We start from the raw sequence: 22728 nt of genomic DNA, 5'->3' as shown, positions 1-22728 counted from the left end.
TAAATTTTAACAGAATTTATTCTCCTTTGAGAAGAAGTGAATAGGTGATCACTTTCTATACACATAACAACTCCATATAGTAAACATGGTGCAAGGTCAAAGACAAACGGGTACTCTTGTGCCTAGAGGTAAAGTTTACTCTCTAAATTCAGAAGGTGTTCTTTGAAAATTTGGCATAGCCTTCCAGAGGACCTAGTTCTTGTAAACTCAGTAGATTGCTTCAAAAAGGTCACACACGCTTCTACATTCATGCTATACACTCTAACTAGCTATTAATATTTTTAAGAAACAAAACTGTGTATTGTTGATCCAGGGATTATGCAATTGCCTTTAGGGATCAGGAAAGATTTTTTTTTTTTGTATGTGTTTTTTTTGCTGTTGGAGCCAAAGGACAACACATTTTAACCACTACAGATCCGCGCTATTGCCAAATGACGGCATTAGCGCGGACCTACATTTCCGGGACTACGTCTATTGACGTCGTCCCGGATACGAGCGGCGTGCGCGCCCCCTGAGGGGCGCGCGCGGCGCGCTCTGTGATCGGCGAGTCCGTGAGACTCGCCTGATCACCGATCCGTGCAAGGGGTCGATCCCGACCCCTTATCACGTGATCAGCTGTCAGCCAATGACAGCTGATCATGTGATAGAACGGAGCCGGTAATCGGCTATTATTCCTCCTCGCGCTGACAGCGCGAGGAGAGAAAAAAAAAGCCGATCACCGGCGGCCGTGATCGGGACATCAGTCCCGATCACGGCCAGCAATACAGCTGACCACCTGCCCCCTGCCAGTGCCCACCTGCCCACCGCCGTGCCATCCTGAATAAAAGTAAGTGCCCCCCATCAGTGCCCCCCATCAGTGCCCATAGTGCCCACAGTGCCACCTACAGTGCCACCCACAATGCCACCCACAGTGCCATCCAGCAGTGCCACCAACAGTGCCACCCACAGTGCCCACAATCTGCCTCAAAGGTGCTGCGACCCAGTGCCGCCCATCAGTGCCCAGCAGTGCCGCCCATCAGTGCCCAGCAGTGCCACCTATCAGAGCCACCTATCAGTGCCACCTATCAGTGCCCATCAGTCCCATCTATCAGTGGTACCTATCAGTGCCCATCCGTGCCACCCATCCGTGCCACTTATCCGTGCCACCCATCCATGCCATCTTATCTGTGCCCATCTTTGCCCATCAGTGCCGCCTTATCTGTGCCCATCGGTGCCGCCTTATCTGTGCCTATTAGTGCCGCCTTAACTATGCCTATCAGTGCCCACCAGTGCAGCCTATCAGTGCCCACCAATGCAGCCCATCAGTGCCCACCAATGCAGCCCATCAGAGCCCACCAATGCAGCCATCAGTGCCGCCTAATCAGCACACTTCAATGAAGGAGAAAAATGACCCGTTTGCAAAATTTTATAACAAACTATTAAAACATGATTTATTTATTTTTATTCTTTTGCATCTTTTTTTGTTTGTTTAGCAAAAAATAAAACTCCGAGCTGTAACTAAATACCACCAAAAGAAAGCTCTATTTGTGGGAAAAAAATGATAAAAATTTCATTTGGGTACAGTGTTGTATGCCCGCGCAATTGTCATTCAAAGTGCATCAGCGCTGAAAGCTGAAAATTGGTCTGGGACTGAGGGGGGTTTAAGTGCCCAGTAAGCAAGTGGTTAAAGGATTTTGCATTATCCTCTGGATGAGCTGCAGTTGGACATGAGTATGTGGTTTGTTTTTTTTATCAACTTTGAAACTTGGTTATGTAGTGTCCGCCTGACTCCCGACATGAGGAAGGGCTGGCATTTTACCTTCCAGAAAAGATGGGCGCCAGTCACTTTTAGAATACACAAAAGTGAGTTTATTGTATCGCTCACAACAGAAAAATGCAGGAAAGACGGTTAGGGCACAGAACACCCTAGGACAATATGCAAACAAGTGCAGAACTAAAAAAAAATGTTTTGCTTCATTTCGATTCATTATTTACATAAATTTGTTTAGCTAAATTTGTTTAATTCATTTAATTCGTTTTCGGAATTAATTTTGTTTATTCAAATTCAAATCGATTCAAGTTTTTCAAATTCCATTTGAATCGAATTCCATTCTAACTCAAATTTATTCTATTCAAACTTTGGAAGATGGTTATATTCTTTCTATCTCATGCTATTCTATTGTTTTTTCTATTCTACTTTTTTATTTTTAGTTATGTTCTGTTTTCTTTTCTATTATATTCTATTCTTTTCTGTTCTATTCAAATTTGAATTTATTCTATTTGAATTTAGGAAAACTGTTTTATTTTTATATTCTTTCTATTCTATTCTATTGTTCTACTTTATTCTGTTCTGTTATTTTATATTATATTCTATACTTTACTATTACATTCTTTTTTCTTCTATTCAAATTAAAATGTATTTGTTCGAAATTCGAATTTCAGAAGATAGTTATAGTCTTTCCATTTTATTCTATCTTATTCTATTCTGTTCTATTATATTCCTTTATTTAAAATCCTATTTTATTTTACTCTGTTCTTTTATTTTCTATTCCTTTTTTCTGTTTTACTCTATTCTTTTATTTTATTTTCCATCCTTTTTTTTCTATTCTTGTATTTTCTATTCTGTTCTGTTGTATCCTACTATATTCTATTCTTTTATTTTCTATTATATATTTTCTATTATATTTGATTTGAAAAGTATTTGAATCAATTCAAAAACTATTCGAAACACACATGTCTAATGCAGACAGATCAGCAGATTTCAAAAACAAAACAACTAGGTAGACAGCAAAACAACCAGCTAGACAGCAAGGGCCTTAGGCCTGCACCCAATGTTCTGTACCTACATAGCAACAGCTGTCTCCTATATCAAAAACAACTCACAGCACCATGCAGAGTTTCTTTGGATGAGTTCCCCTTAATGCTTTCCCAGCCTCTTCACAGTCCCTGGCTCATGAAGGATAAACTCTGGTACTTATCTCAAAATTTCATGATTCTCTGCATGCCCCCAAGCAACAAGAGGCTCTTGCACTCTGGCAGATCCTCTCCTATGTCCTCAAGCAGAAAACAGTCTCTCTCTGACAGAGCCCCTGAGCACATGGCCAGGCCTCAGACTCCAGGCCTCACCCAACAAAGCTGTTTCTTACACATCCACACCAGACCAAGGTCTGAGTGGGAAGACATCGATCAAGAGGCTCCAAATATATACTATCCCCCAGCATGCTTAGCGGCCCTGCAACTCCTACTAGTCTCACTGCAGCTCGTCATCCTAATGCTAAAGACAACAGTGCCACCTATTGACAGAAGGGAGTAACCATAGTTGAACCAAGCTTAGAAGAAACCCTAAATGATCACAAAGGCTATAAATCACCCAGGTTAGTTACCACCTAGCACAACAAAATTTAACAGTAGCCCCTGTTTAGGACAAGGGTGATACTGTTTCTATGTAAAAGTTACACCGATTTACATATCCTTATTACAAACAAATCAACAAAAACTATTTACCTTTTACTGTGGAATCACTGGCTTAAATCGCAAGACACAAACCCCTACAGGTAGTTCAAATTGACTTTACTACTTACACATGATTAGGGATGAAAAAATGATTCCAAATTCAAGTTTGTTTGTTTTTGCGTATGGTTATAAACCTACTGAAAGGGTCTGATATGTTTTTTTTCTTTTTCATTATTACTGTACAATGTGCTACAGCAACAATGTAATTTACAAAGAAAAATAATGATACAGTTTGAATTGCCAGCAAAAAAAAGAAGCATACAAACCAACCAAAAGTCTCCCAAAATACACATATACATCCCCCTTGGAGGGTCAATAACAGCTGTCAAAGTCATTTGACAGCAATTTTAAAACTTGTTTCCCTTGTCAGTGCTGCTGCCACACTTTTTGCATATCACAGATATGTGCCCTTCACAGGCATGATTAGGGCACCCCTCAGGCATGTCATTTAAAGCAAAACTCCATCCAACTATTTACTTCACCTTAGCCAATCAGAGGATGCTTTGTATTCATTTACTGTATAGAATTTAGAGAATACAAAGCCTGTGAATAGGTAATCGGTGCTCAGCCTGCCTGGGTTTCGTTCTGGGAGTAGGACATTTATACTGTATGTAGCTGAGGTTACATGAAGTTTATACAGCTCCCACAGACATTGCATCAATTTGTGAGGTAACTGATACATTTGGACCAACGCGGTCCAGATGAACTAGTCAACGCTCACTAAAAGAGATCAGCTTTAAAGGAATGTTCCATTTTTTTTAATGTTTCATTATAAAAAATAATCACTGCTCCTGGCCGAATAGTTTTTATTTTTATATATATACATGTTCACCAGGTCAGTGCCTTCAGCCCATGCAATTTTTTTAGCCCAGAAAATGGCGATTTTTTTTATTTGATAGATTAAGCTCCCATTGATTTAAATGGGGTTCAGGTTTGGCACACTGAACCCTGCTGGAACTGAACCCAAGGTCTTGGTCATTACTACATGTGATTTTTCCCAATGACATTGCAATAGGAAGTCATAAGTATAGTATATTTTCTGTCTAATTATATAAGTAAGACGATGTATAAGCTTTTGGCTGGAGATCTTACCATAACATAGAGTGCAATGTGAAATCACTTCCAGTCTCTGGTCTTGTAGTCTCTTCCACACAAACAGCTGAAATCTTCTGCTTTCATCCATCTAGATAAAAATCAGTGATGATTTTTGGAATAAAAAAGAAACATAATCAGCCTTGATGCAGCTATGACTGATACATATTTGTCTCCACATATTTATTTGTAATAAAGTTGATGAACTGTAAACTATATATACTATCAAATAAAATGATGGTAGCACAGTGATTAGGTAATTAGCTGTACTACTCTAAGGTCCTGAGTTTAATTCACATGAATACATGGAGTTTGTATTGTCTCCCCATGTTTATCTGGATTTTTTTCTGGTTTCCTGAAACAAAAATAAACTGGCAGTTTCATTGCTGCCCACACAAACTAGACCTGTCCAAGTTTCTATGACATGGGCCTTCAAACTACGGCTCTCCAGTTGTTCAGGAACTACAATTCCCATCATGCCTAGTCATGTCTTTGAATGTCAGAGTTTTACAATGCCTCATGGGATGTGTAGTTTCGCAACAGCTGGAGGGCCATAGTTTGAGGATCCCTGGTCTATGACTTGATCTTGGGACCATGGACAGATAAGGATTATTTGGTGTCCTCTCTAAAATTATTTATTGCCTGGTTTAGATATCAGCTTATTGCCCTACTAGCAGACATGCACAATTTAAAAAGTATAACAATATGGTACATAGGTTATTCTTATAAATATAAACAGTTCTTCCATTGCACAAACTATAGAATGTTTCTGCTTAGATCAGAACTTAGAGAATAACTTCTGGTGATACCTCCCAAAGGTGGTCCTTACAGTACCTGATCTAATTGCTGGTGCAGAAGTTATTCCCATGCTCATTTTAAAAAAAATCAACACATAATTGCAAAAAGTATTGTCCATGAATTGAATGATTTTGTGCTAGAGGCCAGATTTGTTTTAACATATGCTAAGAATATTTTAGCTCCAACAGATAAAACAGATGGTCTTATTTTAAAACATGCTTAAATTAGAAACTTAAGCAATACACAGTATCTTTAGTAACTAAACTGTGCTAAAGTAGGTAGTCATTTTGATTGCATTTATATTCTGTAAAAAAATAAAAATAACAAAAATAAAAAGATTTCATCCTTCTTAAAACCAAAAAGTCTGCTTGCAATTGGAAATATGTCTGTGTGAACACCTCCAGGTAGCCATATTGCATTGCACTTGCAGAAAATGACAGTGCAGATTGGAAAGGAAAGGTCATTTTTAATAGCATTCAACTATAATATGACTTGTGTCGCAATCGTATATGCTATATATATTTTTTTTCTCCATGAACGTGGAGTTACCCTTTAACCACTTCCCGACCAGCGCACGACGATGTACGTTGACAGAATGGCACGGGCAGGCATATTGGCGTACAGGTACGTCCAATATTTAATGCCGCCCTGCCATCGGGAGCGCGCCGCCGGCGGCGCGCTCCCATGAGTCCGGTCGCGGGACCCGTGGACTCGATCGCCGCGGGCATCCCCGCGATCGTCTCACGGAGCAGCCGAATGGAGGAAATGCCGTGTAAACAGCATTTCTCCATTCTGCCTAGCAACTAGTGACGCTGATCTCTGCTCCATGTGATTGGAGCAGAGATCAGTGTTCACTAAATGAAAGCCCAACCCCCCCACAGTTAGTAACACACCCCTAGGAACACTTAACCCCTACACTGCCACCCACTGGTTAACCCCTTCACTGCCAGTGTCATTTACACAGGAATCACTGCATTTATATAGTAGTGATTACTGTATAAATGACAATGGTCCCAAAAATGTGTCAAAAATGTCCGATGGGTCCCCCACAATGTCGCAGTCACAATAAAAATCGCTGATCGCCGCCATTACTAGTAAAAAAAAAAATTATAAAAAATGATTAATAAAAATGCTATAAAACTATCCCTATTTTGTAAACGCTATAACTTTTGCGCAAACCAATCAATAATCGCTTATTGCGATTTTTTTTTTTTACCAAAAATATGTAGAAGAATACGTATCGGCCTAAACTGAGGGAAAAAAATGTTTTTTTATATATTTTTGGGGGATATTTATTATAACAAAAAGTAAAAAATAATGCGTTTTTTTCAAAATTTTCGCTCTATTTTTGTTTATAGCGCAAAAAATAAAAACCGCAGGGGTGATCAAATACCACCAAAATAAAGCTCTATTTGTGGGAAAAAAAGGACGTCAATTTTGTTTGGGAGCCACGTCGCACGACCGCGCAATTGTCAGTTAAAGCGACGCAGTGCCGAATCGCAAAAAGTGTTCTGGTCTTTGACCAGCAAAATGGTCCGGTCTGCAAGTGGTTAAGCTGTAGGAGACTTTATAGTAAGTCACAATAAAGTCAACCTAGCTTAGGGGATTGTCTGCAGGTCGCAAAGATAATATGGGTAACTGTCAGCGAATTACAATGATAAATATAATGCATGCTGACAATCTTGAAATGCACACCATTTGTTGTCAGCTTAAAGGAAAGAAGATATTTATTTAGGCTGGATTCACACCTATGCATTTTTAGTGCTTTTTGCAATTTGTAGATTTGCACTACAGTCCATTTAACATGAATTCCTATGGTTCTGTAGGGAAAATCTGCAAAAAGCACTAAAAATGCATAGGTGTGAATCCAGCCTTAGGGTGGATTCACAATTATGCAGTTTTAGTGCATTTTGCAGATTTGCACTAGAGTCCATTTAACATGGTTTCCCATGGAACATGTTCTGTAGTGCAAATCTGCAAAATGCAAAAAGCACAAAAAATGCATAGGTGTGAATCCAACCCATTTTAATTTAAGATGATTAGTTTCATTAGCTTCTTAATAAAATGTATTAATAATAAAATAAAATTATACCATAGTTTTATAAATGCTCAAAATTTAGTAACTCACCGCAAAGGCTGTCTTGACATTGGGTACATCTTCAAAGGCAATAACTGCAGGGACTATGTTGAGAGCACCAAGTTCTAATACAGCTGTGTTTATTGAAGCGGCATCTTGTGATCTTCCATTAGCAAAGAAAACAAGAACTTTCCTTATGAGAACCCCATGTCTAATACGCTTAAAAATGTTTCTACCCACAAATCTCATAGCTTCTCCAATGTTTCTCTGAGCTGTGGTCTTTTCAGGTACAATCTTACGAATTTCATCCAAAAGAAGATTTTTCTTCTTAAAATCAGAGAAACGAATTAGATGTTGAACAGTGTTGCTGTAAGTGACCACTGAAACACGAGCCCCTTTGGGGCAATTGCTCACACTGATTTCCATTTTTTCTACAAGAGAAATGGTGATGTCCTTCATTCTTTGAAAGGCTGCAGGTGGAACATCTTGAGAGGAATCAAGAGCAAACACTAATTCAGTTGGATAAACTGGGCATTTAGAAGGACCTTAAAAAAAAAAAAAGATGTTTTAAATTTTATTTTTAATAACACATAACTGACATAACATAAGGGCAATTTAGTAAAAAATATATTTTACCTGAGCAGCAGGCTATAAAGAAAGAAATTAAGCATTATTGGTTAAAATGATTCAAACCATTTCTCCATATTTATAAATATAATAAAACTATAGAAGATGAATTTACTTACGGCAATTCTCTTTTGTGAAATTTACAAGCTCACAGGGCTGAGAAAATAACAGTAAAAATTATCATAAAGTAATACTGTTAAAGAAATTTCAGCAAGTCATACTGCAATTCTATACACTTTTTTTTCACTTGTCTACATTTTAAAATATATTAAATTATATGAATAAATGAAATTACACCAAAACTTTTATTTTTATACTACTGCAAAGAGTTTTATTAAATACATAATTGTTTTGGCTGAATGCAGATTGTTAAAGTTCAACGCCAAGCTCAAAACCATTTTAGTTTTGGATAGACTTGAGAAGAGTAAATAGCTCCGTCCAGTTTGTATTGCTGTCTGTGACCTAGGTGGTGAGATTTCTCTTCAGTATTGTGACAGCAAGACAACAAATGAAAGGAAGTGGTTGTCAATGGGATAGCAAGACTAAGGCAATAATAATAATCTGACAAAGGAACTACCCCATGGGTGCTCAAACTGTGGCCCTCCAGTTGTTACGCAACTACACGTGCCATCATGCCTCTGCATTTGTGAGTTATGCTTATACCTGTCAGCCTTGTAATACTTAATGGGACTTGTAGTTCTGCAACAACTGGAGGGCCACAGGTTGAGTACCCATTTGCTAACCTATCCCCTTTTTAGTAAAAAAGTAAGTGTTTTGTTGCAGTCTCTGCGCCCACTGGGGAATATTCCCATTACTTAAAGACCATGGTAAAATCCTGACAGTGTTTTTATCCTGTATGAGGCTGGATTCACACCTATGCATTTTTAGTGCTTTTTGCATTTTGCAGATTTGCACTACAGAACATGTTCCATAGGAAACCATATTAAATGGACTGTAGTGCAAATCTGCTGAATGCAAAAAGCACTAAAACTGCATAGGTGTGAATCCAGCCTTAAAGGTTCAGAGTCAAGAGTCCACTTCTTACTGAAACTAGAAATCCATGTACTGTACCCGTATTTTTACTAATTAAATGCTATTTCACCACAAATTCAAAGCTGAGGAAATTTAAGAAGTTATACATATTTAGAAATCGCTCTTAAAAAACAAAACAAAAACTGTAGCATCAAATAACTAATATGCAATAGAGTTAAACAGATATAGGTTGCTCACTGTGAAGGATGTTGTTCCTGTTGACCCTTTGGAACCCTGTGAAAAATAAGAAAAAAGTTGTGATTAGCAAAATTTCAATTAAAAGATAATAATGATTTGCATTAAACATTATCCTTACCCTGGGCCCAGGAGGGCCCTTCTCCCCTGGACCACCTTCTTTTCCTGGCCGACCAGAATTTCCCTAAAAATGTACAATAAAAATGTATATAGAAATATTCTTTTTTATTATTATTTTTTTATCAAATATATATATATACATATATATATATATATATATATATATATATATATATATATATATATATATATATATCACATCTAAATAATTATAGGGAAAATCCCCCAAGAAAGATATCACCTTATGATATACAATCAGTTCCATAAATTATGTCAAGTTAAACTAAACAATAAAAGAAAAGAAGAAGAAAGAGAAAAAAAGAAAAAAAAAACAAGACAAATAAACTTAGCACCTCTCGGACTACAACTAACTTATACTAAACAATATGTAACATTGCACAGAGACATAGACACATTACATATTGCAATCTATGGCAACACCCTCTTATCAGCATCATCTCTTCTCTTACAGACTAATTTCTCCTCTATACTCCTACCCCCCCATTAAATAAGCCATCATATAATCTTCACTTTTTTTGTGTATTCTTCTACCGATGACCGATGAGATGGCGAGAGGGATATCTCAGGTAATACCTCCATTGGGTAAAGCTATTTACTTGTTTTCCAGTACTCTCTATAGTTTGTAAAATATAATAAAGGTCTCCTATTAACCCTCATTTTGTGCAAAGTACTGAAGTTGCCTTCGATAATATTTTAGAGGGGTTATATTGTAATTGAAATTTTGAGGTCTGACTTTGTAGTGCATGACGTATTTGGAGATAACGATAAAAATTATTATTTGATAATTGATTAAGATTTCTTAGTGTATTAAAAGATAATATGATATCCCCTTCATATAGCTGATATAAGAACATTATGCCTGCTTTTTTCCATTCTAATAATTCTGGCAGCTTGTTTAATTCACATAAACAATAATTATCCCATATAGGCATATGTCTCGTATAGCCCTTATGCTGAGTTATAGTTCATACTACCTCCCATAACCTATGGGTTAGTTGAAAGGTAGGAAACTTTATTGTATTATGAAAATGATGAGCGAAAATTAGTTGCACTAAGGGGGACATTTTAAATTGGGATATTATAATCACCTGTATAGGATCCTACATGTCTACCCCCTCCCAGCCATACCAATGCTGCAGTTGTGCTGCAATAGAATAGAATCTAGCATAGTCCAGGTTTCATTAGCATATAATAGAGAAACCAAACTCCTAAACCTTTAACTTTTTTTTAGAACAGAGAGTTTTGCTATGTGAATGAGGAAATGTTATAAATATAAAGTGTATGTTATCCCAGTTTGTCTGCAAAAGTGGAAATACCCTATTAAAAGCCCCTAAAGCAGTTCAGGCTCTTTAGAGATTTGATTTTTTATATATATATATATATATATATATATATATATATATATATATATATATATATAAAAATTCTGTGTCATTATTAGTGTCATTCATAGAAGCTGTGATACAGCTTCTATTTTATAAATGTCAGATCTGGCAGGAAAGAATGGGCAGAGTTGAGCTCTTTTGATGAGAGCTCCTGACAGCCCTTTAGTTATACTACCCCTGCTGTACCAAAACATTCCCATGTATGTGTGTGTGTTGGGGGGGGGGGGGGGGGTTATATAGAATGGAGGAAGATTTCTCCTAAAAGAAGAATCATCATAGGGGACATATTATACTAAGTGCAAGTTATGTTCCTTGTGCGGATATTTATGTTTAATTCTAACTAAATTTGGGCTTTAATAATTTTTGAAAATTAAATTAAGTCTCCATGATGAATGAGTATGCAATGCCTCAGGTGGTCAAATCAACTTAAAGCAGAGTTTCGTACACCCCTTTAAAAATTAAAAGTCAGTAGCTACACATACTGTAGCTGCTGACTTTAACATTAGGACACTTACCTGACCTGGAGTCCAGCGATGTCAGCACCACAGCCAATGTTTACATCAGCTGGTCTGGTTCTGCCGCCGTCATTGCAGGTAGGGGAACCCAGCAATATAGCCTTTTGTCTTCATGGCTGGGTCCCTGCTGTGCATGCACGAAGCATGCTGCACTCTCTCACTGGCCCTGCAGAAGGTGAGGGAGGAGGAGGGGGCCAACCGTGGCCCAGTGTCCCAAAAGTGGGGACAGGGTACCTGTAAAAAACAAGTACCTGCTCCTCCTCCCCTCGAAAGGTGACAAATGTAGCACTGGAGCGGGGGGGGGGGGGGAGTCAGATAAGTGAAAGTTTTCCATTTTTGGGTGAAACTCTGCTTTAAGTATTAGGCCATCCTGGAACATCACCCCATTTAACACATGGTTGCCAGCAAATTGCACTCTCCAAAGAGGCTAAAGTAAAAATGCATGCGATGTGCTGGATTTGTTGTTTCACTATACTAGAATGTTATTAGGGTTGCCCAGGGTCCTGGCTAATGCTCAGAGAGCCATGGACAAAGTCTTGAGACCCCATAAGGCTGCAAGGAGTTTTCAAGTCCCAACCTAGATGAAAGGGTCACCTTTGATGGTAACTGGGACAGTCATTTATAAAAAGCCAACTAGTTCTGGATGTCCTATGCAAGGCGAGAAAATTGTAGAGAAACCTGAGAAAAGCACAACTGGACTGAGGAGGCCCTCTGTTTGAGATAAGTGGTAGACAGAGGCATCATCAAACCCCAAAAATAAATATTCCATTGTACAAAGTGTCTTTGTAGCCACTGTTAGATCATGCCTTCCTTTTTGGATAACACAAAATAATGACAGGGACTCATAATTGTATTATTATTATGTTTGTGCATATTTATTTGCAAGGTGACATTTTTTTTCAGATGAGTTCAATTAATTGTAAAGAAGTGTCCCAGGCATTAAAAATTTGCAAATTGATTTTGTCACTAGATCTTACTTTCAGGTACTCCTGATGTAACATTTACCAAACATTTACTCATGGTTACTTATCTACTCTAAGTTAATACACCAGTAAAATTCACCTGCAGTGAATACTTGGTGACTGTCACATTCACTGCTTAATAAATATGACCCCTTGGTCTGCCTTCTGTTTCCTTAGGGTAAGATTTGGTACTTTTTAAAGTTAGCACACTATTTTTTAATGGTAGCTAAACAGTTTGTGTTACCTCGTTTTAGAATAATTTAATTTGGCTTTATTGAAACTCATTTCTGCACGGTTTGCATTGACTAATATACTTTTCAGTAATTTCCCTTTATAAAAAAACGCAGTCCTTTTTTGGTGAATGGCACAGTAATACAGAAAATATGTATTTTTGGAGTTTTACTGCAAAGTGCCATCTATCACAAGTTACACACAAAAAATAAACATTTTAGCGCGTTTAATTTTAAGGAAAAAAATAATTGCATATATGTTTGTTGTTGCAGCAAGCAAATACGTTCTTTAAAAAACAGAATTCTCACCCTCCTACCCCTGCCTCCTTTAGGACCTTCATCTCCAGGACTGCCAGAATCACCATCATCTCCCTTTTAAGAAAGAATATCTTGTTAGTGAGCGTTCGTTGGATTTTATCAGACTTTTGCCAAAAATTTTACCTAAATGAAACATCTATTTTCAAATGGATCATAAAAAACTGTTATGTACTGTACTTAACGTACTTTAAGGGACACAGGATGCAATTTTCTGAGGTAATTGGATTATACTGCTGCCTACAGGAAGAAGTGGACACTGGCAAATAAAAAAAAACATGGACCAGAGTGGTATAACCCCTTTCATTCCCAGCGTGTGTTGTAGAAAATCAGTATTAGGAGTAGATCATAAAAAAAAGAAAGGTGGGACCCGTGTCCCCTAATGAACTCCAAGAAATGGATTTTACGGTAAGTACAAAAATCCAATTTTCTATCTTTTTCATTAAAGGGCACAGGATTCGGGTATTTTGGGATAAATGGAACATCCAAAAGCATACAACTGATAGGTGGGCAACAGTAACAAAACACTAACAGGCTCATTATTAATAGAACATTTCGATTTGTACTAGAGCCAGACAGAGAGAAGGAAAAACATCCTGGTTGATGTGAAGGTACTGCCAGATTAGTTAGTCTGCCTGCCTATTGTGCATGCTTGGAATTTGAACAGTGGATAATTCTACCACTTTTTAAAACTCTGGTTAGACCTCATCTGGAGTGGTTATACCACATCTGGAGTACTCTCTCCAGTTCTGGTCACCAGTTCTCAGAGGGGATGGGCTGGAACTGGAGAGAGTCCAAAGAAGGGCAACAAAACAAATGAGGGGACTGAAGGAAAACAATTACGATGAATGACTGCAAGCACGAAAAATAATTTTCTCGCTGGAAAAACAATGCTTCAGATGAGATATGATAGCAATTTACAAATACCTCCATGGTAATCCCAGCATAGGAAAAAAATATTCAGTCTCAAGGAGTGTAAAAGGACACGGGACCACACAATGGGGTTGAGGGAGAAGCGATTTAACCTCAAACTGTGCAGGGTGTTTTTCACTGTCAAGGCAATAAGGATGTGGCACTCCCTTCCACGATTGGTGGTGGCAGCAGGGAGTATGGATATTTTTAAGAGACTCTTGGATGTGCATCCTAAAGAACACAACATACAGGTATATGGGAAATAAATATAGACATTCACACACATGTACACCTACACAGGTTGAACTGAATGGACTATTGTCTTTATTCAACCTTACCTACTATGTAACTATGTATGCAGTAATCTGTCAAGGAAAAAATGTACAGTATTCTACGTCTCTGGCCACTGCAAGACCTTTGGTTCTTCCCTGATGATTGATGTATGTCACTGCAGTGGCATTGTCTGCCCACTGCTGTCAATCACAGCCAATGAGGAGGAAGCAGGGGTGGGGCAGGGCCAAGCCATCACCAGTATAGAATCTCTAAGCATGGGAGCTATGGCACCTGTCTGATGTTCCTCAAGAACAAAATCGTCCAGCAAGGATTTATCTCTTCATCAGACACTTCATCTGAGTTAGAAAACATAGCTGCAATTTGGCTCATAAATTCGGAAGAGAAGCATCTGAATTATTGCTCTAGTAATGTGTTTCTCCTCCCAGTTTAATCATTGGTAGGAGGATAGCATCTTCATGATAAAGAAATATAAATCTGAAATTTCCTATAGAGTTCTTGCCAGAATATTCAATGTGAACTGAACAGCTCTGTCAGAAACAATGTAATCAGAAACTCCATGGAGTCTAATAAGATCTTTGCCAAGGCTGCTGTATGAGTTTTCTTCACTGGAACAACGGGAGCCATTATTCGTACTATCACCAATAATTTTATCAGAGATCTAACACTATAACCCATTATAGCAATAGACAAGACAGTACATAATTATAGTTTAATGTAGGGAGAATCCAGAACCTATTTATTTATTTTGGAACCCAGATGGGACACTTAAAATATAAATATGTACTACCTTGTCTGTTCCTATAATGGGTTAATCTGTTAAAGCTCTGATAATAATGATGATTTTAGGACTAAAAATAATAGCTATAAAAATAAATGCAGTGCTCACAGAAGAAAAGCTCTTATTTTTTTACAAAGAAATTAAAACCCTAACATAGAAATCAAAAAGAAGTTAACAAAATATATATATAGAAATAAAAGAGAGATGATACGTTATGTAAGTCTGCCCTCAAAGTACTGTATTTTGGCTGGGCTCCAGGAGGAAAGATGAAACCGACTATGGCGTACCCTGGCCTTTTTATTTTTATTTTTTTACAGAAAAGTGTTTATTAGAATTTGGCAGGTACATAAACAAAGTACATATTATTCTGAATAGGCAATCAACAGAGTTATACAGAATCACTGATGCAAAAATAAAAAGAAACATAGGCCTGGAGGTACCAGTAAAATCTACACATGGCCATCATAGATGGATGGGGGAAGGGGGACATGAAGGAGAAAGAAAGGGAGAGGAGGGAAAGGGAGGAAAACGGGAGGACATCAGGAGAGTAGAGAAGAAACAGAGTTGATGTCAGTGACAACCTGATTCCAGAACAACTGGATATGAGAGCATGACCAGACCATATGAAAAAAGGAAGCCTCAGGAGCCTGGCAACGAGGACAACCTTATGGAGTAACTTAAGTTGAATAAACCAATCTCTAGCTGAAATCATATTAGTTACATAGGAGCCCAAACAATCCTCCCACTCGTCCTCCTCCAGATCAGGAATATCAACCTGCTACTTTCAATATACATGTCGATTGTATAGGCCTGCGATAGGTACAAATAAAGTGAGGAGAGGGGTTTATCCAATACCCTAGAGGTCAGTAACCTCTCAATAGGGCCAGAGTCCACTGTGATCTGAGAATAAAACTTAGTTAAATGCAAGCCGAAACTGGAGTTACCTAAAGAACATCCAATTAGGTAGGTTAAAGGCAGACTTGAGATCAGGGAACATTCTCAAGCGACCTTCTGCCCCTATATGCTTCAGACCCACCACTCCTCTAGTAGCCCACACTCTAGGATCTGGGATGCTATTAAGATGAGGAAGAGAGGCATTACTCCACAGGGGGAGATGAGGAGAGAAGGATTCCCATGTATGAACTTAGCCCAGGCATTATTCCATACAAGTACTGTTGATCTCATTAGAATTATTCTGGCCTTTTATACTATACTTTTGTAATACTCAGTAACATATATACGGAAGTCTATTGCTGTCCTTGATAATATCCAGCAGAAGGGATTGTTACACTGCGGGCTAATGCCTTGGCCCAGGTCATTATTTGGCACCAGGAAGCCCTTTGATCTTGTTGGAAAAAAGGCATTCTAACCTCCACATGACCAGGAGGCAATGCTCTCCTATCTCCATACACCGCCACTAAGGAATATGCAGGACTTCTCTTTCAGATAAAGAATCCTGATATGCCTTAGCAACCCAGAAACGTCCGATATAAAAAAAAAACAAAAAACATTGTGCCTTCCTGATGTTAATTTTTGGGTTATGAGCCTACGCATTCCCACAATGATGGGAAATAATGGTGTAAGAATGATCAGAATTCTTGATGACCCAGAAAAAGGATTGTGAGCAGGGGAAACGTTTCTTGTGTCACTGGCCCCATTTTCATGGCCGATCTGTCAGCCAGCAGAATAAGCAAGGATTGGAGTGTAAATTGAGTCAGCCAGCAGAATAAGCAAAGATTGGTGTGTAAATTGAGTTTTTGGGGACATGCAGAGACAAAGAATGTGAGATACGTGTGTTGCTTTTGATATATATATATATATAAAAATTTATGATTTTCTCCATCAGACTAGTTTTAACAGAAATCAGGTTGTGTTTGAGAGGATGCTTCTCAAACAAATGTCTTGGTAACATGTACACAGGCTGTCCTCAAACAATGGGAACCTAGGCACCATTGTTGCATTTCAATTGACTGTTGAGCAGTTCATTGTCTACAGTAAACAAATAACCTGCCCAAATATAGTATCTGACATATATAACCTATGGCATGTATGATACCAGAGTGCCATCTTGAGGTAGAATTTGAGAACGCCTCTCTAATTGAAAATGGTACAGTGCAGCAGTCTGTTATTTTGTTGTTAAGGTAAACAAGTTTGTAACCATTGATGGTAACTGGTAAACAACCTTACATATAAAAGGGTTGTCAGGCATAAACTGGACAGGACTCATCATGCCTTAAGATCAAAGAGGACTTCATCATGCATTAGAACCAAGGACAGTCTGTAACTAGCCAGGAGGACTTATTATGCCTTAAACTCTTATGGACCAGCCACCAGCATTATACTGCGGCAGGTTGGCTCTCCTAGGCGAATCGCTGGAGATTTATGTAGGCGGCTTTAAGAGCAATAGAGAGCATGCGCGCCACCAGAGCCACCCGCGATCGCTCCACAGAGAGCCAATTCTGACAGGGGAGTAGAGAGAGATCTGCTGTTCCTAGTGGAACAGCGATCTCCCTCCTCCTCCAGTCAGTCCCATCGACCTCACAGTAAGAAACACCTACCAGGGAACACATTACAGATCTAGTGTTAACCCCTTCCCTGCCAGTGACATTTACACAGTAATCAATGGTGTCAATGGTCCCAAAAATGTGTCAAAAGAGTCTGATCTGTCCGCAGCAATGTGGCAGCCCTGCTAAAAATTGCAGAACGCTGCCATTACTAGTAAAAAAAAAAAAAAATGCCATAAATCTATCCCCTATTTTGTAGACGATATAACTTTTGCGCAAACCAATCAATATATGCTTATTGCATTATTCTATGTAGAAGAATAAATATTAGCCTAAACTGATAAAGATTTTTTTTTTCGAAATTGTGTTTATAGCACAAAAAAAAAAAAAAACGCAGCGGTGATCAGATACCACCAAAAGAAAGATCTATTTGTGGAATAAAAAGGATATAAATTTTGTTTGGGTACAGAGTTGCACAACCGCGCAATTGTCAGTTAAAGCGATGCAGTGCCATATCGGAAAAAATGGCCTTGTCATTAAGGGGACAAATCCTTCCGGTCCTCAAGTGGTTAGACACCAAGGACAGTTTGTAACCAGCTAGAAGCCATTCAAGAAGAAGATACCTGATCTCCAAAAAACTGCTTAAGAAGCCCGAGTCCTAGTTGTCAACAGAGATCACAAAAACACAGTAACCAGAGTTAAGTAACTTTTAAGCATATTTCTACTGTTACAGAACATAGTTTCTGCTTGTTAGCTAGGCGTCTTGCTTGATATATCTGTCAGTCTTGATTTGTATTCCTAATATTGTAATAGTTTTGTATGTACAGCATTTTTGTTCAGTAAAAGCACATTTATACACTGCAGAGGTCTCAGTTTCCTTGCTTATACTGCAAAGTAACCTTGGTAGATAAAACATAAGCATAACAATATGAGTAGATGAGGCTGACAGAAGATAGACTGACTGGGGGACACGATAACAGGGCCGTTGCAAAAAAAGCAACAGGGAGACCCAGTGCAGAGGCAGAGAGTGCATGGGCTCTGGTGCATCTAGAGATGCTGGCGAAGGTGAAAATTCCACAGCTGAAGCTGTTGCAGGAGACCAGTCAGCATGAGTCCAGGTAAAATGGCAGACCCCTTTTTTTCTCCAACTTACATTTCCTGAGTCTATAATAAATCTGAGTTGCCAGCTTGGTTAGCTCGTTCAGGGTATTATGGATTTTGACTCTGGCCAACTCATCCTTTAGTTGTGTTAGTGGGATTGTGTTAGTGCCGCGGAAGTCAAAGATATACTCCTCGATTTATAGCCAACCTTACTGGAGGTTACAAAGGGCTGAATCAGCTATTCAAGAAGATGCACCTTAGATTCTGGTGTGAGAGGCAGAAATGTGATAGAAACCACTGAGGAACCAAATGTTAAAGTCATCATGATCACCAGGGATTTCATGCAGTCTTCAAGCTGCAAGTAACCTCTTTTGAGTTCTTGTCCTAAAATTCTAAACTCAGAGATAAGTTGGCAAAGTTAATTAAGTGGCAATCTGTCTCTAACAGCTAACATCATGGGTATGACTCGTTATTACAGCAGTGGCCACAATAAGCCCCCATACACACTGTCGGAAATTTCCGACCACAAAATCCGTCAGATTTTTTTCGGTCGGACAAAGTTGACGGAAAATCCGATCGTAATGCGATGACGTTCCGACGGGACTACGTTCAGGCTAGTAGCCAATAGCTTTGCTCTCGTATTTTGATCTGAGCATACGTGGCACTTTGTCCGATCGGAATTCTCTACAAAGGATCAGAAAAAGTCAGATCGGATTTTGTTGTCGGAAAATTTGAGAACCTGGAAAAAGTCCGATAGAGCCCACACACAATCGGATTTTCTGACAATATAATCCGATCGGACCTTTTCTGTTGGAAATTCCGACCGTGTGTACAGGGCATAAGAGTAGCAGTTTAAATACCATCTGTTGCGTGTGTATGCCCAGCATCAGGGACCCATGTCAAAACAAACTAGTGCCAACACACACACAACCAGCGATGGAAAAAATGTCATGATCCAATGTGCTTTTGACATGCTGCACACAAACGGGATAGACCAGGCCACCTTAAAGTACCAAAATTCATCTTAGAGATAGTAACACTGATCTTGGCAGTAATAAATATGTCCCTGGGGCAAAATGACTTATGTTTTTTTTTTCCTGAACAAAATACTTGTTTTATTATAGTAAATCTAGCACATTTGTATGGATAAGAAAAGTTATGGTATAGTTCTTTTATTGTCTTGTTTATTCCCCAACAAAGCATAGCTACCGCTAAAATTACATTATATTGCAACACATTATAAATAAATCATATACGGTACATATTTACACATTGTAACTAAATAAGTATTCAAAATAACAAGCAGTAAAACTGAGTGTCTTTTATACCTGAGGTCCAGGGTAGCCAGGAAATCCCAGGTAACCCTACAAAAGGATAGTTTGGGTTAGTGATAATAAGGTATAAAACATTCACACATTTTACAGTTCATTCTTTTAAAATTAGGGATCTTAAAGATGACCTTAACTATGGAAGCTCTGCCCAAAAATGGCAAGCAGAGGACAAAGGACTAGCAAGCAGTATTCCCTGTTGGCTCCCTGTCGCAAGAGATGCCCTTCTGCTGACTGGTGGGGTAAGATTTAAAAAACAGCAGAGGAAAAGAAAACACAAATCCACAGAATAAATTAAGCAGAAGCTGGGAGATCATTGCACTGCAAGTTCTCAGGTACAGTTCTACTGCAAGGGAAATGGTGAGCAGCACTGTAGTGATATCACCAAATCTCTCTCCAAATCTCATGAGACTAGCAGGCAGAGGCAGCAATGCATCAGATGAACTCACACTGCAGATATACCGCTATGAGGCTCAAGGCATAGGTGTACAGGCATACCCAACTTTTAAGTACACAATGGGGTTTATTCACTAAAGCTGGAAAATCCAAAATCAAGCTCACTTCTGCACAGAAACCAATCAGCTTCCAGCTTTTATTACCAAAGCTTAATTGAACAAGCTGGGGTTAGAATCGCATTGGTTTCTATGCAGAAGTGAGCCTGATTTTGCACTTTCCAGCTTTAGTAAATAAACCCCCATTGTGTACTTAAAAGTGGGGTATGCCTGTACCTAGACACACTCACAGTGTGATTTTAATATTAAAGATACATTTTAAACAAAAGGCGATTTTTTTTATTTTTTTTTTTATTTTTTTTTAAGGGTTCGCCTTTGGTATTCATTTTCATTTCTAAATGTTCCCTATAAGACAGCACATGTTCTCTTTTTGAATTCTGGTTCACTTTAACCATTATGCAGGATTATGCATACATAATTTGTAAAATATTTTTTTTTTTTAAACTGACCAGCCAAGACATTTCTTTATGGTGGAAAACCAAATTATCTGTGTTAGAGTATTGTACACATTTGTGAATCCATAAATGTGTCAAAATGCATGTCTATCACTAGAATTGAATGTCTCGCTGAGCTTTTCTTGGATGTGAATGCTAAATCTCTGGGGTTGCATACTACAGCAAGAGAACAGAGAGAATGAAATGTTAGTGCTTGCATACACGTTATAAATCTTCTACCATTACAGTTATGCAAGAGAATAACAATACCGCCAAGAAATAAAGCATTATTAAAATAAAGCTAAGCTTGCTTAAAGATGTTTAATATATTAAAATGAACTCACCTTCTCTGCTTTTTTACCAGGAGCACCATATCCATCAATGCCATCTACACCCTATTAGTCACAAAGAGAGAGTTGAAACGCAAACAGATTAAGTCAATAATATATTGAAAAATTCAGATTTTGTATTGGTGATCCTAGTAAGGGTTTTTTTCAACCCACTACCTGGCAGCACTTGGTATCAGCACCTCTGGCACAGGTACCAGCATCTCTGGAAAGTACTGGTCCTAGCTGGGGGGCATTGCATCATTTAGAAACAGTAAAGGTGTTTGTCCTGTTAGTTAAGCTGTGCTCCTTTCAGATTCCCATCAGTGTGGACCTGAAGTTCAGCTGATGACTGCTGTATACAAAGAATTGGGGCAGAGGAGATCTTACACTACTCACGTCCTTTTCTTAGCTCTGACTGATGACATCATAAAGTGCAGAGCCCAGTGAGTAGTTCTATAATATATATATATATATATATATATATATATATTATATTTCTCTTAGAAATTATATGTATTTCCCTCTGTCATGGTGTTGTGTATGTTTGTATATAACATACACACATATATGAAAGATTTTCACATGTATGTGCATTTTTTGATTATTATTATTTGCATTTTTTGATTATTATTATTGTCAGCATCATTATTTTCATTTTATTTCATCCTTATTTTTACTTTCTATTTTTATTTATTTTTGCTTTTACTTTTATTTTTATATATTTTTTTACTTTTTCTATATATTTTTTTTATCTTTAGCATTATCATCTTTTAACAATATATTCATAAGATATACACTTTTCAATATTCTTGATAATGTATTCGTGCATTGGGTAGTGTTATTATGCGCTTGGGTGGGTGGGACCTCATGGATGATAGAGGCGTTTAGCTCCTCCTCTTCCTATTTCTACATTTCCGGTATTTTCCTCTATTTAATTCTTACACTCTGCCGACTATTCAGATAACCTGAAGAAAGGACATGTCTCCGAAACATGTAGTGTCTCCAGGCGGCATTGTGTGACTCTCTTTGCTCCTTTGGCATTAGCAGCTCCTGATCGGCCCAAGCAGCAGGGTTTGCCCATAGTCTTCGATTTCCCTTAGCTGAATTCCGCCAGGCTATGACGTCATATCCGGGCATCCTACACAGTCCAAACAGCCACTGTACACTGGCCCCAACAGTTTATGTGCCTGCAGATTGGTTCCCCTGCATCAGACCCCTGGCCCCAGGGTTCTGGATGGGCACCCCACCAGTGGCGCTCCTGTATTCTTTGTTCCACGGCTTAGCACTGGGTTTCCTTGAGCCCCTGTGTCATCCATGCGGCTTCAGCCTCCAGCCTACGGGTACTGCCAGCTTTTCAATCCAAATCTCTGTTTGACCATCAACAGACTGCTGTATGCCTTGGTGATTACTTTTATTTTCAACTTAACAATAAGAAGTATTTGCTTTGCTTCTGAGGATTCTTTTTATGTCTGCTGATCAGCGCTGTTCACCCCTTTGATTTTTTGACCGGGAAGTTATGGGCTTTCTTTTTTTACTAGACTTTGTGAATTTTGTTTCACTATATTAACACTTAAATGTTATTGTTTTTTATTTCCATTAAATATCTATGTATTAAAGCCCTGCACTTTTGTATAACAGTCTTGGATATGGTACGCTTAGCTGCAAGAAACAAATA

General features: G+C 38.4%; 1 protein-coding gene across 1 annotated transcript in view; it reads right to left on the bottom strand.

Annotated features, from left to right (window-relative positions):
* LOC143996450 (collagen alpha-4(VI) chain-like) overlaps positions 1 to 22728 on the bottom strand; it is a 281198-nt gene that overhangs the window by 65404 nt on the left and 193066 nt on the right. Inside the window, exons 29-37 of the mRNA XM_077491500.1 lie at positions 21069 to 21119; positions 19779 to 19814; positions 12856 to 12918; positions 9435 to 9497; positions 9317 to 9352; positions 8206 to 8242; positions 8096 to 8107; positions 7511 to 8004; positions 4585 to 4675 (exon numbers count right to left, since the gene is read on the bottom strand). Of these exons, the coding sequence (XP_077347626.1) occupies positions 4585 to 4675; positions 7511 to 8004; positions 8096 to 8107; positions 8206 to 8242; positions 9317 to 9352; positions 9435 to 9497; positions 12856 to 12918; positions 19779 to 19814; positions 21069 to 21119 (883 nt within the window). The remainder of the gene's footprint in view (positions 1 to 4584; positions 4676 to 7510; positions 8005 to 8095; positions 8108 to 8205; positions 8243 to 9316; positions 9353 to 9434; positions 9498 to 12855; positions 12919 to 19778; positions 19815 to 21068; positions 21120 to 22728) is intronic.

Source organism: Lithobates pipiens, unplaced genomic scaffold, assembly GCF_037356315.1.
Source record: "Lithobates pipiens isolate NorthernLeopardFrog02 unplaced genomic scaffold, aLitPip1_a1.2 Scaffold_19, whole genome shotgun sequence".
NCBI classification, from domain to species: domain Eukaryota; kingdom Metazoa; phylum Chordata; class Amphibia; order Anura; family Ranidae; genus Lithobates; species Lithobates pipiens.
Note: the sequence above shows the minus strand (reverse complement) of the source record. Positions and strands in the feature narration are given on the sequence as shown.